The sequence below is a fragment of the Lissotriton helveticus genome, chromosome 7 (assembly GCF_964261635.1).
Source record: "Lissotriton helveticus chromosome 7, aLisHel1.1, whole genome shotgun sequence".
NCBI lineage: Eukaryota > Metazoa > Chordata > Amphibia > Caudata > Salamandridae > Lissotriton > Lissotriton helveticus.
In genome coordinates, this window is record NC_136068.1 from 1,538,841,954 (window position 1) to 1,538,860,243 (window position 18,290).

At 40.8% G+C, this 18,290-nt stretch overlaps 1 protein-coding gene and 2 long non-coding RNA genes across 3 annotated transcripts in view; 1 reads left to right on the plus strand and 2 right to left on the minus strand.

The window, feature by feature from the left end:
- Positions 1-2,026: 2,026 nt before the first annotated feature.
- Positions 2,027-18,290, minus strand: part of KCNJ14 (potassium inwardly rectifying channel subfamily J member 14) — a 311,853-nt gene continuing 295,589 nt past the window's right edge. The window contains exon 4 of the mRNA XM_078654984.1: positions 2,027-4,499. Within this exon, the coding sequence (XP_078511110.1) occupies positions 3,942-4,499 (558 nt within the window). The 3' untranslated portion in view covers positions 2,027-3,941. The remainder of the gene's footprint in view (positions 4,500-18,290) is intronic.
- LOC144770462 (uncharacterized) lies at positions 5,813-6,888 on the minus strand. The gene is made up of 3 exons (XR_013598904.1): positions 6,806-6,888; positions 6,633-6,721; positions 5,813-5,951 (listed from the first exon to the last, which is right to left on the minus strand). It is a non-coding gene; the product is annotated as an uncharacterized LOC144770462 (long non-coding RNA).
- Positions 9,821-11,484, plus strand: LOC144770461 (uncharacterized). The gene is made up of 4 exons (XR_013598903.1): positions 9,821-9,890; positions 10,277-10,369; positions 10,454-10,542; positions 11,225-11,484. It is a non-coding gene; the product is annotated as an uncharacterized LOC144770461 (long non-coding RNA).

Sequence of the window (18,290 nt, forward strand, 5' to 3'; positions counted from 1 at the left end):
TTATATGTCAGATAAACCCATGCTGAGCTAGATAAGATATTCTGACAGGTATTCAAATAGGGTTCAATTACTAAAAACTTTTAATTTAGAATTTAATCTGATTCCGTGTAGAAAGCCCAAGAGAGGACCAGTGAACAGTAAGTAGCATTAGCGTGAAATGAGCAGTGTGGGAATCACTAACTGTGCTGATATTTTGTTCTCTGATTTATATATACAAAATGTGTGTGTGTTTGTTTGTGTCTGTGACAGATAATTGTGTTCAAGCAGTTTTAACGTGCCCTGCATATCAACGTCCAATTGTATGCTTCCTAGAGAAACTTGTTTTGTTGGGTTGTTGGTAATGTTTGAAGTTTGACATCAGTCTTATGAGGAGAAAGCCTGAATGTGTGTCTGAACAATAAAAGATTTTGTAATTACCATCAGTGTCCCTGTGGCTCCCATTTCAATTTTGTTGCTCTTCCCTCTGGTCATAGTTAACCCTACCCTAAGCCGTTCACTATAATTAATGAGGATGTCCTGCAGCTTCTCCGTTCATTATACAGTGCATTTTCAGGTCGGCATACTGTCACAGTACATTGTGCACAATGAGATCCTGAGATCCGGCCCTGTCTTGCATTGTGCATTTCTACTCACCACGTCTGGCCCCAATTATGGGCCATGCTTTAATACATCCGTTGTTGGCCATTCTTCTTGTGTCTTTGACCTCCTTGTACATCTCTCTTTTAGCCAGTTTCATCTCTTTCCCTGTCTCTTATTGCATTCTCAACCCCCATTCAAGTTCAGTCACTGCTTCTCTATCAGTCTGCCTTTTCATCCCTCGATCTCCTTGCTCCAGTCTTACTCTAATTCTTGCCCAACCCTTTACTGCCCCAGTCTTTCCATTCATCCCTTTGTCGGACAGTGCCCTGTCATTGACTTTCCATTCAGGGTGCCCAATGTCGCTCTTTATTGTCCATCTGAATCTTTCCTCCTAAGTTTCAAACCCTCTTCCCCTCATTTCCACCCTATGACCCGTAAGAGTTTTGTTTTCACCTATTGCATCCAAAAGAGACGTGGCACACACCGGAAACAGCTTTTATCCTACCTGTGATTTTACATTTCCCATCTTAACTACTTTTTGGCACGTATTGAAGTGGACGTGATCACTGAACAAGGCACTAAATGAACCTATTATTCTGCGTTAGATACAAGTGCGGATATGTTGTTCCGCCTTAACACTACCACATAGCGTGACACTGCATCCTTCTCATCGCCACAGTGCCCTCCAACTGCATGTTGGATACTTTCATGCCATTCAACATTTCATATACTGCTCACCTTCAGCCTGGAAAAAATAATTCAAAACGGTTGTTGACCCCCAAAACAGATCTTTATTTTTAAAGCATCCCTGAAACATTCACGGAAGTTGTAAGATGACAGAAGAATGTAAACCACCTATTGATACAACCCTAAAATGAGTCGAGGACCACCCCAGAGGGCAGGGAGGGCCAGCTACAAATCCCTGCAGAAGCACTGACATAGAATGCCACTCCCTGGCATTCTGATTGCTGCTGTCGTCGGTTGCTCCATCCCTTCAGAAGAATTTGGAGAGTAAATTGTACTTTTGTCAAGAAGGGCGCAAGAGTCGTAAAATCATTATTGGGCATGGAGTCATGGGGCACAGTATTGTGCTATCCTGTGCACCCATGAATTCCAAGTATCTAACAGGGGCTATTATCTAGGTCCAAAGTTATTTGACTCCTTTTACTTTCTACCATCTCTACTTACTTCACAAGAGTTCTTTCCCCGTTGGCACTGGTGGAGCATTGCTGTATCACCAACTTCCCTTTCTATTCCCTAGATATACGTTTCAGAACACCTGGGCATAGCTCTGAGCCACACAACATGGATCTGAACACTGCTTGTACTGCTGCTGTCAATGATCATCTATCTGTGTGTCTCATCTCCTTTGTATAGTGAGAGCATGGTAAAGTTCCATACTTCCGAGGACCTAAGAGTTCCTCTCATATTTAATAGTAATCCCCCATTGGGGCAGTGATTGGTACATTCCTAAAATGAAAAAAAAAACGTTCAATGTGAGACCAAGGGCCATATGTACAAACACATTTTTCCATTGGAACAGAATGGGTAGATCCCATTGATACATGTGGCCCCAGCTATTTGCCATGCGTTTCACCCGTGAGGGACAAAGATTTGTATTGCTTTAGACATCTAGCCATTCTAAGCACGGCTGCTCAGGTAGACATACGGGTTGACTTCGCCTTCCTTTCATATTTAAAATTATATGGAAAATCATTTTATTTCCCTGGCCTCGCTCCCTTTCTTTTACTAACATGTTAGTGCTTAGAAACAAACCTTAGTACGAGCTGCTGCATACCAAGTAGATGTTTATGAAATCCAGTTCCCATTTCCTAAACATTTTCAGAATGAGCGTTCATTATGCAAGTTAGGTACTGCCTTTTCTCTAGAAGGAGCCAGCACAGACCATTGGTGTCTATGGGGGAGACCTTGTCATTGGAAGGTAAACAGGCTGTGCTGGCATGTACACCAGAGTCCGTCTGCTTGTACTCTCAACATTCTATTTCGCGTTCAGAAAACGAAACTTTATGAATACAATTATTTGTATCTGTGTACCTGGTGTATGCCTTAGCTCTGGGGGACCTGGGTGGTTGGGGAGAGACACACGTGCTCCTTTTCTAAGTGCAATTGCTCATTTATTTTAAGCCACCAAACTTTTTGACGTTCTGGGAATTTATTTCGAAGGCATTAAGTGCTATACAACATCTTCACAGTGTCTCGTATTACATTGTAACATGGCAATAAAGTGCTTATGTTTTTTCTTAAGATTCTTTGGGGTTATTTCCGGTCCTGTGACCCCTTTCTAGTGCCATAGTCCTTTCTGTGCACAGACATTTCATGTGGCCTTGAAAGCAGCCATCCCTTGACCATTCCTCTTCTTGCATCAGCATCATAGAGCAAGCAGCCCCGAAAGCATTGTCCTACACTTGAGCAGTGAGGCTACGAAAAGATTGCCCTCCAGGAGTGCCGTTGTGCACTTTAGTGTAAATATATCTCGAAGGGCGTGCCCGAACCCACAATCTACGCGTGTTTACACCATGCTTATGCAAATAAATCAGACTTTATATATCAGAGCTACTGTATAAAGGACTCATATGTGAACTGCCTGGTACCCCATAATGCCGACGCCCAGCTACTGCTCAAGGAAAGCAGCAGAATGAAATACTTTATTCTGAGTGGCACTCTATGGCTTCGAGTAGTAAACGTAGAACATAAATAACTCCAGTGCAGTTGCTACAGCTTTTGATCACATGATGTTATGAGATGTGGGCACCAGTGCTAGGGCATGCCCTGAAATGGGAGCCTCAGTGACTATGTATCTGACCAGGTGGAATGCAGGGTCCAGTGTATTAAAAAAACAGCTGCACTCAGCAAAGTCAAGGAGTAAATTCAGGAACGGTGGATACTCTGTCATTCTACCATGAATGCCCTTGAAGTCAGGAAAGCGGCTCTAGCGGCTTTCCTTCGACCAGTGAATTTGTGAAGTAACATAGCCAAACGTCAAGGAGTACAGTGCTTCCTCTTTGGTTTGCCTGTGGCAACAGGAAGTAGGGCTGCAGTAGGTTTGTGCATTCTACCATCGCTTGTGACCTTTTCCAGCTCAATCAAAGATTTTTGGGAGAAAAGAGTTATTATTGATGTTGCTTTTAAAGGTCCATTTTGTGTTCATTTCCTCAAAGTACGCCTTTTTTGACAGAAAAGGAGAAACGGAAATGAACCGTGACTGCCCACCTTTGCTGTCTAATCCCAATTCCATCCCTCAGCCTTCAGCGTGCAGCAAGTCCCTCTCCCAAGCAGCCGGTTCTGCAAGTATAGTAGTGAACTGAGCACTGTTGAACAACGCTTTAACAAAAATAGACCCATCATGTCAGGAGAGAATGTTCCATGGGATTCGCTGATCTCAAGTCTATTTCAGGAGGCATAACCAGAGTGCAGAGATTGGCGTCTGGAGGTTCCTCTTCAGCGAGACAGTTCAGGGCTACCTCATTTTCATAGCAGAAGGAGTTGTGACCTGCGAGGGTGTACTTTCTCTCTGCGAGCTCCTTGGCACTGCATGTAGGCGTGCTGGGCACCTCGTAGGTTCTATGGAAGTGGTAGTAATCAACCTCGTAGTGGTTGCGCTTCTCGAAGAGGACTGGCTCAAATCGGTAGCCCCAGAGAATCTCATTGGGCAGGTAGGAGCTACGGCACTGTGTGGTCATCGCAGTTGCTTCCACCATGCCCTCCAGGATCACCACCAGCTCAAAGTCCGACGCCTCCAGTTCGGCCTTGGTAAACTCATATAAGGGGCTTTCCTCATCGATCGGGTGAACAATGGTAATTGGAGAAACCAGGAAAATGCGGTCCGTGCCACTGTCAAACCCAACGTTGATATCTGTGTTGTCAAGAGGGATGTACTCCCCTTCAGGAGTGATTCTCGGCTGTTAGGAAACAGGGATAGGAGACAAAGGGAAAGGACAACAAAGAGTGAAATAATAGTTATTTGTAAACTGAGTACACAAACCTACACAAGAAAACTCATTTGCATTAGCATCATCTTACCATTATATAGCAACACATTATCTGCTTTCCTGAAATCCAACCTTATTTAGCAAGCAAAGGGCATCATTAGGATGGCGGGCGGACTTTGTCCGCCCACCATCCTGACGGTAAAAGGGACCACCCGCCATATGTGCAAGGGTCCCGTGGGTGACATTAGGATGCGGCCGCCACAGTGGCGGGCGCATCCTAAATTTTTAACATTGCGGCGGGCGGTGCTTTCAGCACTGCCCGCCGCAATGCCAAAACTGCATGTTGTGCATGTGCTTTCAGCACCGCCCGCCGCAATGCCCAAACTGCATGTTGTGCACCGCCCGCCATAATGCCAAAACTGCATGTCGTGCATGCACAACGTGGCAGGCACCGCACGGTGCCTGCCATGTTGTGCATGCACTTGTAGGGGGGTAACATAGGTTCCCCCCATGTGCCCTCCCCCATCCCCCCCAACATACTAGGGGCCTGCAACAGGCCCCCAACTTCGAAATCTGCACGCCTTTCCATGGCGGAAACGCCGCGACGGAAAGGCTCCCTCCCGCCTGCATCCTGATATGGATGGCGGTGTCTAGCATACACTGCCACCATATGAAACCCTTTTCCGCCTGGTCGACTTGTCAACCGGGTGGAAAAGCGGCAGACAGTCCTCCCGTACGCCGCGATCCCCCCACCATACTAATATGGTGGGGGGAAATGGGTGGCAGGTGGGCTAGGATGTAAGGCGGATCGCCACTGCCATGCAGGCGGAGGCGATCCGCCCTACATCCTAATGGGCCCCAAATTGTTTTCATTGTAGGTGGCCCCTAACTAAAACAATATTTAATGGGGTGAGTAACCCAATATACCCTTGCGGGCTGGGGCGAATTGTGTAAAATGGAAAGTACCAGCAAGGGAATTTATTTTTAAGAAAAATCTCAGAAATCAGATTGTCTTTAATACCAAAGAAGTTAATCTGATTAAACCTTATTAGGGTCTGAGTGTATTTTATGAAACAAAATTCAAACACATCAATGTAATAAAATTAGCAACACGGGAAATTTATACGAAAAATATAAATATATTTGTTTATATAAATCAATTCATAGGGTACATATTACATCGTGAATCAAATCAAGAAATTTTCAAATGTTCAAAGGAATAAATCAATTGACCTCTCAAACATCTGAATAAAAGTCCAAACTGAATAGATAATAACAAATGATTCCTATTACACTTATAGTGAAAATCAAAAGCGTGATGAATCAACAGTGAAGAATTGGACTTTGATAGTCGACGTTTCGGTCTTATGTGGTTAAATCGCAAGACCTTCTTCAGGACAACATGTATTTTGTGGCGACCCCCTATAAAGACATAATGCAATCAATTACCATCATATCTTGGTAGTCCAAATTAATGTTTTTTAAAAGACAAACCATAAACAAACTAACATATTTGACCCGTGTGCAACCTATATCAAATTCAATAAACTTGATCTAATCTTCATGTATACATCATATATACAAAATATACTGATTCGGCATTACTATATTCTTGTATTTAATATGCCTTTAACTAAAACAGATTCAATTAAGTTAAAAACCTGTTATCCTGCTTTGAACAAGTCTGTCTTTTTCAGCAGTATTTCATCTCAGTTCACATTATTTACATTTAACATTGAAAATGACCATGCCTGAAGCGTCTCTCAAAAGGTCATATCTGTTTCTTCTATGAAAGAATTTCATATATACAGTACTTAGACACAGTGATATTATTGGACTTAACTTTGAGAAAAGGTTCGTTACCATTCCTCGCTTATCAAGATTCTCTTGTATTCAACTGCTGGAACAGCTATTGATATACCTTATTATGAGTTTGTGTCCAGGGTTACCTATCTGTATATGTAAAGCACAGTTATCTACTGAAACACTCTAGAGTGCAGGCATTCGGGTTGGATTTATCTCGCCTCATGGTTGATATTCTGAAGTCAGATATACAATTAGTGGTGGAATTCAATAATCACAAAATTCACAAAGTTCACTTACTTGCTCAAGAGAGCTAAGCTTTCTAATCCAAATGTATCGCTTGCAAACAGTCGCCTGATGTATATATAGATTAGGCAATCTGAGTCGTTCTGCAAAAGTAGACATAGATTTTCATTTAAGCAATTTTACATTTAGGACAGTGATAGAGATTTTTTAGTTGAGGTGGAAATTACCTTGTTTGTCTTAGTCACTGTAAAAACGCTCAGTGATCTCTGATTAAAAACTGTCAGAGAAGTCGTGACGCAGGTAATTCAAATAGTTCAAATCTGCCTGACAAAAAGGAGCATTTAGATGTCAGGCTCACGAAATGGGAAGTCGAAATTATAAAAAAATTTATTTTAAAGAAAGGACGTTGAATGGTCCGAGATTAGACATTTCAACCTGCATACATCGTACTTTGTAAGGAGTATAGAGTCAGGCGTTTATTACGCGAAGACAATTGGACCTGCATACATTATACTTGGTTAAGAGTGCCGGATTAGACATTTGTGACGCGAAGAATTAGCCATGAGGTCAGCATCTTTAATTGGGAATGCAGGGTTGGGCGTATATTACACGAAGAGTTAGCCAAATGGTCAGCATCTTGGGCTGTAAAGTATGTTGACCAGGAAACTACTTTTGCAATAAATTCAACCGCTTCAGCCTGCTTACCTCGAAAAGAAAGTGCATCCACAAACGAGGATTCAATCGCATCTGGTTAGAAAACGGAAGAAGTGGCGTGTGACGCGTTATTTAAAGACACGTAATAACGTGAGAACTCGAACACAGCGGCCATCTTAAAGTGGTGTTGGATGGTATCGAGGTTTAGTTTGAATTTTATTTCCAACTCCTTGAAGTTGTTATACACTGGTGCTTATTCTAAGGTTATAGTTTAATCAAGAAGACTTGAAAAACCTTGGATGCCATAGCCTGCAGCAAAAGGGGACGTCCCTCTGTTGCTGACTAAATGTGGAAATCTATTTGGCGGCCATTTGTACCTAGTTTGTGAGCCCATAGCTGATATCTCAAATATCAGATATTTTGTGAGCTAAATGTAATTTTCTGAATCGATTCATTATAGGAAACCATGATTGTCTTATTCTCTACATATAAATCCTAGGATATAATCACAGACTTGAAAATATTAAGCAAAAAGAGTAGCTCATTATGGCTGTCACACAGAAGTGCTCACAGTCTTCAGTCATAGTCTCAGGTCTATAATGCGAAAATCAATAGTATTAACAACAATCACAGATTAATATCTGATCACAAACTAGCATCTGTATCACAAATGAATAGAACGATCAATATCATGTAAGATCACATTAGGCCTGTATATTACATACAGGCTTAATACATTTACGATTCACTCAATCCTTTCTCAGCCAACATTTCATGTTGGCTGAGATATATTGATGACGTCTTTCTGATCTGGAGGGGGAATAAGGAACTGTTATCTGAATTTCATAGCTGGATCAACAGTATAAATCCAAATCTTAAGTTCACCCTAGAAAGCAGTAACAAAGAAATGAATTTCCTGGACATAACAATCAGAGTAGGAGATGACAGCACCTTCTACTCCACTCTTTTTACCAAGCCGACAGCGAAAAACACTTTGCTGAAGTATAACTGCCATCACCCGAAGGCCCTTAGAGATGGGCTGCCCTTTGGGCAGTTTCTTCGTTTACGAAGAAACTGCACCAGACGGCTTGATTACTTCAGGGAAGCCAAAATCTTGAAAGATAAGTTGAAAGTCAGAGGATATCCTAATAAACTTCTCAAAAACTCTCTCAAAAGGGCGTGGTATAACAACAGAGAAGCTTTGTTAGAAACAAAACAAAAATCTGATCAAAAACCTCTTGTCTGTGTCACATCATTCGGCACGGCAACTAATCAGATCAAAAAAATTGTCAGCAAACACTGGTCCGTGTTGACAGCTATACCTGAATTTAATGAAAAACCATTGTTTGCCTTCAAACGCGGTCCTAATATACGTGACCGACTGGTACATGCTCATGAAGCGCCAGCTAATGACATAATAGACAATATGAGACAGTTAGCACCTATCAAAGGTCACTTTAAATGTAACAGCTGTATAGCGTGTGCCTCGACCAGCAACATCAAATGTTTTGAACTAAATGGCAAGGTTACAACAATCAAACATTTCTCTAACTGTAAAACTACCAATGTAGTTTACTGCATTAGGTGCCCCTGCGGTCTCCCCTATATAGGGAAAAGGACCCAAATGGTAAAACAAAGAATTTTACAACACCAATCAATAATCCGGTGTAAAGTTGAGAATGCACCCCTTGTTGACCATTACATCCAACTAAAGCACACAGATAAAGAGATGGAATGGTGGGTTTTAGAAACAGTCAAACCAACCATTAGACAGAAAAATGTCAATAGAATACTGACACTGAAAGAAAATCGCTGGATTGACACAATTGACAGTATCAGGATGGGTCTGAATTCCTCTACTGAATGGCAAACACTAGCATGCATGATTTAAAGATATGCTTCACTTTTTGATATGTTCAGACTGTATACTCTTTGTATGTGAACTTTCTCTTCAAACAACGCCACATTGTCCAGGCATTGGTGTATTTGTAATATACAGGCTTAATGTGATCTTACATGATATTGATCGTTCTATTCATTTGTGATACAGATGCTCGTTTGTGATCAGGTATTAATCTGTGATTGTTGTTAATACTATTGATTTTCGCATTGTAGACCTGAGACTATGACTGAAGACTGTGAGCACTTCTGTGTGACAGCCATAATGAGCTACTCTTTTTGCTTAATATTTTCAAGTCTGTGATTATATCCTAGGATTTATATATAGAGAATAAGACAATCATGGTTTCCTATAATGATTCGATTCAGAAAATTACATTTAGCTCACAATATATCTGATATTTGAGATATCACCTATGGGCTCACAAACTAGGTACAAATGGCCGCCAAATAGATTTCCACGTTTAGTCAGCAACAGAGGGACGTCCCCATTTGCTGCAGGCTATGGCATCCAAGGTTTTTCAAGTCTTCTTGATTAAACTAGAACCTTAGAATAAACACCAGTGTATAACAACTTCAAGGAGTTGGAAATAAAATTCAAACTAAACCTCGATACCATCCAACACCACTTTAAGATGGCCGCTGTGTTCGAGTTCTCACGTTATTACGTGTCTTTAAATAACGCATCGCACGCCTCTTCTTCCGTTTTCTAACCAGACGCGATTGAATCCTCGTTTGCGGATGCACTTTCTTTTCGAGGTAAGCAGGCTGAAGCGGTTGAATTTATTGCAAAAGTAGTTTCCTGGTCAACATACTTTACAGCCCAAGATGCTGACCATTTGGCTAACTCTTTGTGTAATATATGCCCAACCCTGCATTCCCAATTAAAGATGCTGACCTCATGGCTAATTCTTCGTGTCACAAATGTCTAATCCGGCACTCTTAACCAAGTATAATGTATGCAGGTCCAATTGTCTTTGCGTAATAAACACCTGACTCTATACTCCTTACAAAGTACGATGTATGCAGGTTGAAATGTCTAGTCTCGGACCATTCAACGTCCTTTCTTTAAAATAAAAAAATTTAATAATTTTGACTTCCCATTTCGTGAGCCTGACATCTAAATGATCCTTTTTGTCTGGCAGATTTGAACTATTTGAATTACCTGCGTCACGACTTCTCTGACAGTTATTAATCAGAGATCACTGAGCGTTTTTACAGTGACTAAGACAAACAAGGTAATTTCCACCTCAACTAAAAAATCTCTATCACTGTCCTAAATGTAAAATTGCTTAAATGGAAATCTATGTCTACTTTTGCAGAACGACTCAGATTGCCTAATCTATATATACATCAGGCGACTGTTTGCAAGCGATACATTTGGATTAGAAAGCTTAGCTCTCTTGAGCAAGTAAGTGAACTTTGTGAATTTTGTGATTATTGAATTCCACCGCTAATTGTATATCTGACTTCAGAATATCAACCATGAGGCGAGATAAATCCAACCCGAATGCCTGCACTCTAGAGTGTTTCAGTAGATAACTGTGCTTTACATATACAGATAGGTAACCCTGGACACAAACTCATAATAAGGTATATCAATAGCTGTTCCAGGAGTTGAATACAAGAGAATCTTGATGAGCGAGGAATGGTAACAAACCTTTTCTCAAAGTTAAGTCCAATAATATCACTGTGTCTAAGTACTGTATATATGAAATTCTTTCATAGAAGAAACAGATATGACCTTTTGAGAGACGCTTCAGGCATGGTCATTTTAAATGTTAAATGTAAATAATGTGAACTGAGATGAAATACTGCTGAAAAAGACAGGCTTGTTCAAAGCAGGATAAAAGGTTTTTAACTTAATTGAATCTGTTTTAGTTAAAGGCATACTAAATACAAGAATATAGTAATGCTGAATCAGTATATTTTTGTATATATGATGTATACATGAAGATTAGATCAAGTTTATTGAATTTGATATAGGTTGCACACGGGTAAAATATGTTAGTTTGTTTTTGGTTTGTCTTTTAAAAAACATTAATTTGGACTACCAAGATATGATGGTAATTGATTGCATTATGTCTTTATAGGGGGTCGCCACAAAATACATGTTGTCCTGAAGAAGGTCTTGCGATTTAACCACATAAGACCGAAACGTCGACTATCAAAGTCCAATTCTTCACTGTTGATTCATCACGCTTTGATTTTTACTATAAGTGTAAGAGGAATCATTTGTTATTATCTATTCAGTTTGGACTTTTATTCAGATGTTTGAGAGGTCAATTGATTTATTCCTTTGAACATTTGAACATTTCTTGATTGATTCACGATATAATATGTACCCTATGAATTGATTTATATAAACAAATATATTTATATTTTTCGTATAAATTTCCTGTGTTGCTAATTTTATTACATTGATGTGTTTGAATTTTGTTTCATAAAATACACTCAGACCCTAATAAGGTTTAATCAGATTAACTTCTTTGGTATTAAAGACAATCTGATTTCTGAGATTTTTCTTAAAAATAAATTCCCTTGCTGGTACTTTCCATTTTACCTAAGTAAAACAGGCATCCAGCGCAAGCTAAGGAAAGAGAATACTAAGTTGTGTATCTGAGCGCTGCAGGAGTGATGAAGTGGAACTTTCCTAGCAGTTGGAGAAAAGTGTGACTTTGTTATTTTTCCCACTTCAGGAGGAAAGGACAATGTACTGCGGCTTGCCAATGCTGGTCACATAACAGGTGGATCAGAAACCCCAATTCATCCCATTTGGAGCTTTTTTGTGCACTTAAAATGGGATCAGCTAAACCTTGCGGTAAAGTATCTGGCCTTGTGGATCCTTCCCTCTTGGCTACAACTTCCAGAATCTCCCATTGGAGGATTTTGAGAAACAAAACAAGTTACTAAATCCTAAGGTAAAACCATGGAATGGGTGAGCCTGTAAATCTATCCCAGCAGCAAGGCAACCTTGGTGGCCACAAAATACTGCTTTGTACTGCTCTTAGTACCAAACCAAATGGCTTTAGTGGGAGCTCGATGACAATATATTTAACTTTGAGGAACTCTCACTGGTTTCAACTTTGGAACTTGTAGGTCTTTGACTTGCAAAAGTAAGAAGGTAAAACATTTGGACCTGTTTTAGAGTTTGGTGAATGGGATACTCTGTCACACACGTAATGGGTATCTCATTCACTCTGTTAAAAGCGCATTAAATCCTATGGCACTTGTAATACGGCAAACGGGATATCCATTACATTTGCGAATGAGTGTCCAAACCACCAAACTCTAAATCACCCCTCTTGCTAAGCATGACCTGCTTTGTGTATGACCTCAGACCCATTGCTGTTGATGAAAACTCATTCCTAAGTCCCAAGCCAGAGCGTTATTATGGTGCCTTCTTGGCTTTAAAGTTGTGGTACTGCTATTTGTGCCATTGCTACTAGGGTGTGGCCAGAGTTTTACTAAGACAGCTTTAGAGGACTCACCAGGGAGTGTTTAATAAGTTGGTGGGAGTTGTCCCTTGCCAAATTATTATCTAGTTTAATTTCACATGATGGCGTTTGTCCCATCTTTTGTGATCCCCAAAACGGTATAGTTGTTCAAGCACAAGTGCATTCGGCAGACCTAGAAGCAGTGCATTGACTTCTATATCACCTTTGGAATTTTTGTATAGCAGAAAGAGCATCTTTTTCCTCCAGGAGAAGTCTTAAATCGGTTGTTAACTGGAATAAATGTAGGGGTGGATTCTAAAATGACTAATATATAATGGTACACATTTCTAAATAACTGTGATCTACTTTATAACCGAGTGATTTGGGAAGTGGTCCTACATTTTTAACATGGTGGGTATTAGAGATCCTGGGATAGAGAAGTTCATGGTAAGCCATTTTGGGCCATATGTAGGTGGCCAAATACCGGTCGTAACGGCCGATTTCGGCCATTACCGACCGGTATTTGGAGTTTCAGATGTAGGGGGCCAAAATATTACCGAATCTGTAAATTTACCGAATCGGTAACTTTACCTATTCTCAAATTACCGAATTGGTAAATTTACAGATTCGGTAATATGGGATGTAGGTGGCACTGAAAACAGTGCCACAGGCCCTTAATAATTCGTTATTTACCATCAAATTCTATTTGATGGTAAATAACGAATTCCTGTGTACATGCACATCTGTGCATGTACACCTGTGCCATGTGTCACACATACATGCCCTAAGGGCATGTATGTGTGTCTCATGGCACAGAAGCCTGAATTCGGGGTGCAACAGGGTGTCAAAGTGACACCCTGTCCCCCTTTGTAAAATTGGTAATTTTACAGAATCGGTATTTACCGATTCGGTAATTGCCATTGGTTCCTATGGGCCTCAAGGCCCATAGGAACCAATGGCAATTACCGAATCGGTAAATACCGATTCGGTAATTACCGAATGTTACAGATTCGGTAAGTATTTCGGTAAAAATACTTACATAGCATTTACCGATTTGTAAATACCGAATCGGTAAAATTTGGTATTTACAAATGGGTAAATGCAATTTACCTACATATGGCCCCTTGTGGATTATTGATATGACCTAGAATTTACGTCTTTGAACTTAGACAGTAATAAATAGTGAATGCCAGAATTTTCATCATTTAAATGTGTATAATAGACACTGTTTACAAATTAAGAATTCTCCCATCCTACAGAAGCTGGAAAATTTCCAACATGCAATACATTTTGACACAAAAATGCAGGAGATAACATTTTGCCTATAGTAGATGATTTTAATTCCCCATTTGAGAATGATTGCCTGCTGCCCCATAGATATTAGAAAGTGATTTGTAGTTTCAAGGGCAAAAATACTCATGCCACCAGAACTTCCACATGTCCTAAGGCTATCTCAATTAAATTTGGGTTAAGTGCTTTATATGTGAGATTCCCTACTGACTCTTCTGCTAGAACAATCTCGCAGCGAGGACACACATTCTTCTGTTAAGACTATATTATGATGGAGATTGAGCTTGGTCATTGAGGATTTGAGAGTTGAGGCTAGGGATAAGAGAGACTAACATCCTTTGATTGCCATCTTTGTGAGTGAGCGAAAAGTATTTATTTTGAGAACTAGTTTGAGTAGCTTTATTGCAAATAATAATAGAACTAGATAAGATGGAGTAATCAAAAAGCTACCTTCAAAAAGTGGCTCAGAACATTTTCACATTTTGGAGCAATTAGATAAAATTACTGGTCCATCTTTATAGTCTATAAATTTATTTGAGAAATTATTAGCCACAATTGGTTGTGAACTTTCTGGACCAACTACAACCAAAAGGTGTTCTGGTACACAAGGATAACATGACCGGGATTGCACGTTGGCCTAGACCGAGCTACTTGAGGTCACAAAATAAGAACCAAATTCAAGAAGTATAAACTTAACCCTAAAATGATCTTAATATAAAATACTACTAAAAACAAAACAACAGATAGATATATAAGAGAGCAATGGGAACTTTTAAGGAAAATAGATACAATAGAGAGCAATGGGATCTTTTAAGTCAGACTGTCTGAGTAAATATAAAGAAAGGTTTAAAAAAAACTCCAGTAATATATGACAATGCCATATCCCTTGCAATGTGTAAATCCGACGCTTTCAGGCCTTTACTTTGATATCAAGATAGGAAATGCTGATGGTAATTCCATTACTACTCCAGATATTATGCATGTGAATATTTCATTGGCCCCTTTCTCAGTCTAGAAGGTCTATTCAGCTCTTATTCTCAAAATAAGATGAAACCTTTAGCGCAGGACTTTATCCCCAATGATATCTCCATGATATTGAACTTTAGGGAGCCCCATTAGCAACTTTATTTAATCATATTTTGAAAGAGTGGGGAGTCCCTGCTTTCTGGAGGGATGCAGTTAGAATCACATTACACAGAAAGAGGATAACAACTCTCATCATATCTATAGGACAATCTCATTTTTGATTGCATAGATACACTTTTTTGCAAGATTTTTAGATTCTGATTACAAAGGCAGCCATACTGAATTCCGGTCTGCCTAGTCAACGCTTGGTTCCTGGGCGCATTTTCCTGGGTGCATGTAGGAAATTGGGTAACTATTTGAGGGTTACTGGTTGCGGGAAACCCTACACAAGCAGCAGCCACCTTTCTTGTGATGGTGGAGCACAAAAAAGCCTCAAATTTATCTGTGCTTAACGCTCTGCTAGTTGGGCACAAAAGCAGTCGGGTTTTACTGAGAGGAAATGTGTAAAAGTATTTATGCAGGACATAAACAGTAATAAATTACAAACACAACACAAAAAAATCCCACACCAATTTAGAATAATATAGTAAAATGCAATAAAATATTTGACACCAAAATTGCGAAAATCCAATTAGTAGTACTGGTGATATGCAATTGCAAAGATTTATGTAAAAATAGTGCTTAAAAGCACAAAGCGCCCACTGTGGTTATCCAGTCGCGCAGGAACGGGAGAAGGTCACAAGTTCGGGCCTACCATAATGGGGAACAGGTCAGATACTGTGACCAATTTAGGCCCACCTAACCAAACACCTTAAATCCTAGTTGCAGAGAGTTGGAAGATCCCGAGTTAAGGATGGGTCACACAGTGGCAGTTGCAATGACCTGTGCGCTGCGATGTGCAGTCCTGTGTCGAGGATGTGTCGTGCAGCAGCAATTCCAGGGAACTGTGGGGCTGCGATGCGAGGTCCTTCAATGAGGATGCATTGAGCAACGGTGGTTATATTTTAACCCCTTCGCAGCGAGTTGAGCTCGTCATGACCACAGCCATTTCCGTGGAACGTTCAGCACAGCAGGGGAATTATCTCCGCGTGTGAGCGTTCCACGGCTCATGACGAGCTCAGCTTGTTATGAGCACACGAGCACCGTGCCTCATGACGAGCTCAGCTCGTCATGAGCATAGAAGATGTTAAACAGGTTATATTGTAAGCCAAATCACATTGTTTTAGAAAGAACCGAACTGTAGCCAATCAGAGAACAGTTCTCACATCATCCCTTCCCACCTGAGCTAGCATACCTCAGATTTTCTACTGCACTTGGTCGTGAGCTCTGCTCAGTTTCAGTAAGAAATCTGTTGTTTTTGACCTTTACTTGAACTTTCCTACCTTCTAACAGCAGAGATCACTGGATCCGATTCACAGAATTAACGTAAAACAAAATCCTAAACGTACTACTTTTGGTATTCAAAGAATGCACTTAATACATTTGGTGTTCACAGAATGCACTTACTACTTTTGGTATTCACGGAATGGATTTACGACTACTAACTTTACATCCGCACTCAGGCCGGAGATTCCAGCCCGGAGGCAGAGCTTCTGGCCCAGAGGCGGAGCTTCCGGCCCAGTGGTGGAGCTTCCGGCTTGGAGACGGAGCTTCCGGCCCAGAGGTAGAGATTCCGGCCATGGCTAACTCTCCACCACCAGCCGGAATCCCCACCTCCGGGCTGGAATCTCCGCCTCCAAGCCAGAAGCTCTGCCTCCGGGACGGAAGCTCCACCCCCGGGCTGGTAGCTCCACCTCCGGGCCTGAGTCTCCAGCCCGAGTGCGGACATAAAGTTAGTAGTCGTAAATCCATTCTGTGAATACCAAAAGTAGTAAGTGCATTGAGGTGAATACCAAAAGTAGTAAGTGCATTCTGTGAATACCAAAAGTAGTACGTTTAGGATTTTATCTTAAGTTAATTCTGTGAATCGGGCCCACTGGGTCTGAAGTTTACTGACTGAAATCACCATGTCAGACGGCTCTAAAAATTGATTATTTAGACCATGTAAGTCCTGTGGCAAATTTAGGCAGTTCTCAAAGCCTCTCTTAAGGAGTGCCTATATTGCCTTCATCCTGGCCACAAGCCTAAGAAGTGCAACTATTGCAGGACATTTTCTGCTAATACCCTTAAGGATAGGGAGGCAAGACTTCTTTTTCCGGCTACAAAAGAAAAAAATCAGTTGAAACTCAAGTTTTTGTAGATGGAGGGACATCATCTTCAGTCAAAAAGGCTTCGAAAAAGGAAAGACATGAGGGTTAGGTGTCCTAAAAAGACTTTAAAGGTCAAAGATCAGAAAAACCTAAGGGAGGCTCAAAATTCAGACTGAAGCTTGCTGCATCCTCCGAGACTTCCAAAATAAAAATTAGGTCAGTACCATCTACTCCTCTGCAAAAAGGTTTGACTTCCTCATGTTTGAGAAAATCTTCTTCTGACCCTCCAAACAAAAAGCATGTGCCGACTGTATAACCAGCAATGACTTGGTCGACGGTCACGACATCCACATTGACAACAACTACTGTTTCATCGTCGTCAAGATTTATATCAATAACGACGATGACCACTTAGTGAAAGAGACCATCGACAAGCTTAGTGTCAACGAGTCCATCAACTGCCAATCCGTTAATGACCAGCTCTTCTTTATTGATATCGGTGATGACTATTTTGAAGACGAAACCATTGATGACTGAACGTCATGCTGCCAACAGAAACATAAATCTTTTTGCAGCGATCAAAAACATCCTCTACGGCATCGCTGAAGAGCCCTTTGATGAAACCAACTGCAATTACATTAAGGCCGGACCAAATGTCCTCAAGGAAGGTGTCTCCTTTACCACCAGTTCATCCCATAGAACTGGCAGATGTGGAGGAGGATGGTGATGGTCCATTCAGCATTGCAAGTAGTCCTTCCCAGCTTCACGTAAAATGTCAGGACATCGATGAGGAGGATAACAAGGAAATTTCTCATTCAGGACAAGGAGATTTCTCATTCAGACATAGAGAACTTTCAAGGTCTTACGCAAAATTCCAGGTACAATAACCTTATGTGGAGGCGTATGAACAACATCAGTTTATGAAGTGTACTCTCCAGGTTCAAATGGCTCTCATTACAGATCTCAGGCATATGGTTGAAGGCAACTACAAGAGATGTCCGGAAAAGGTTGATATACTTCAGCGCACGATTCATAGGCTAGCACCCTCATTGATTATGTCTCCTCAGTTGCTTCCGTTACTTCTGGAGAAAAAAAACTTCTGCTATTCACCAGAGTATTCCCTCTCAACCACGTTTGCACCACCCTATCACCGTTCATGATGACTACATGGAGGGAGATGATGACAATCTTGCAACTGAAGAAGGAGAAATAGTGTA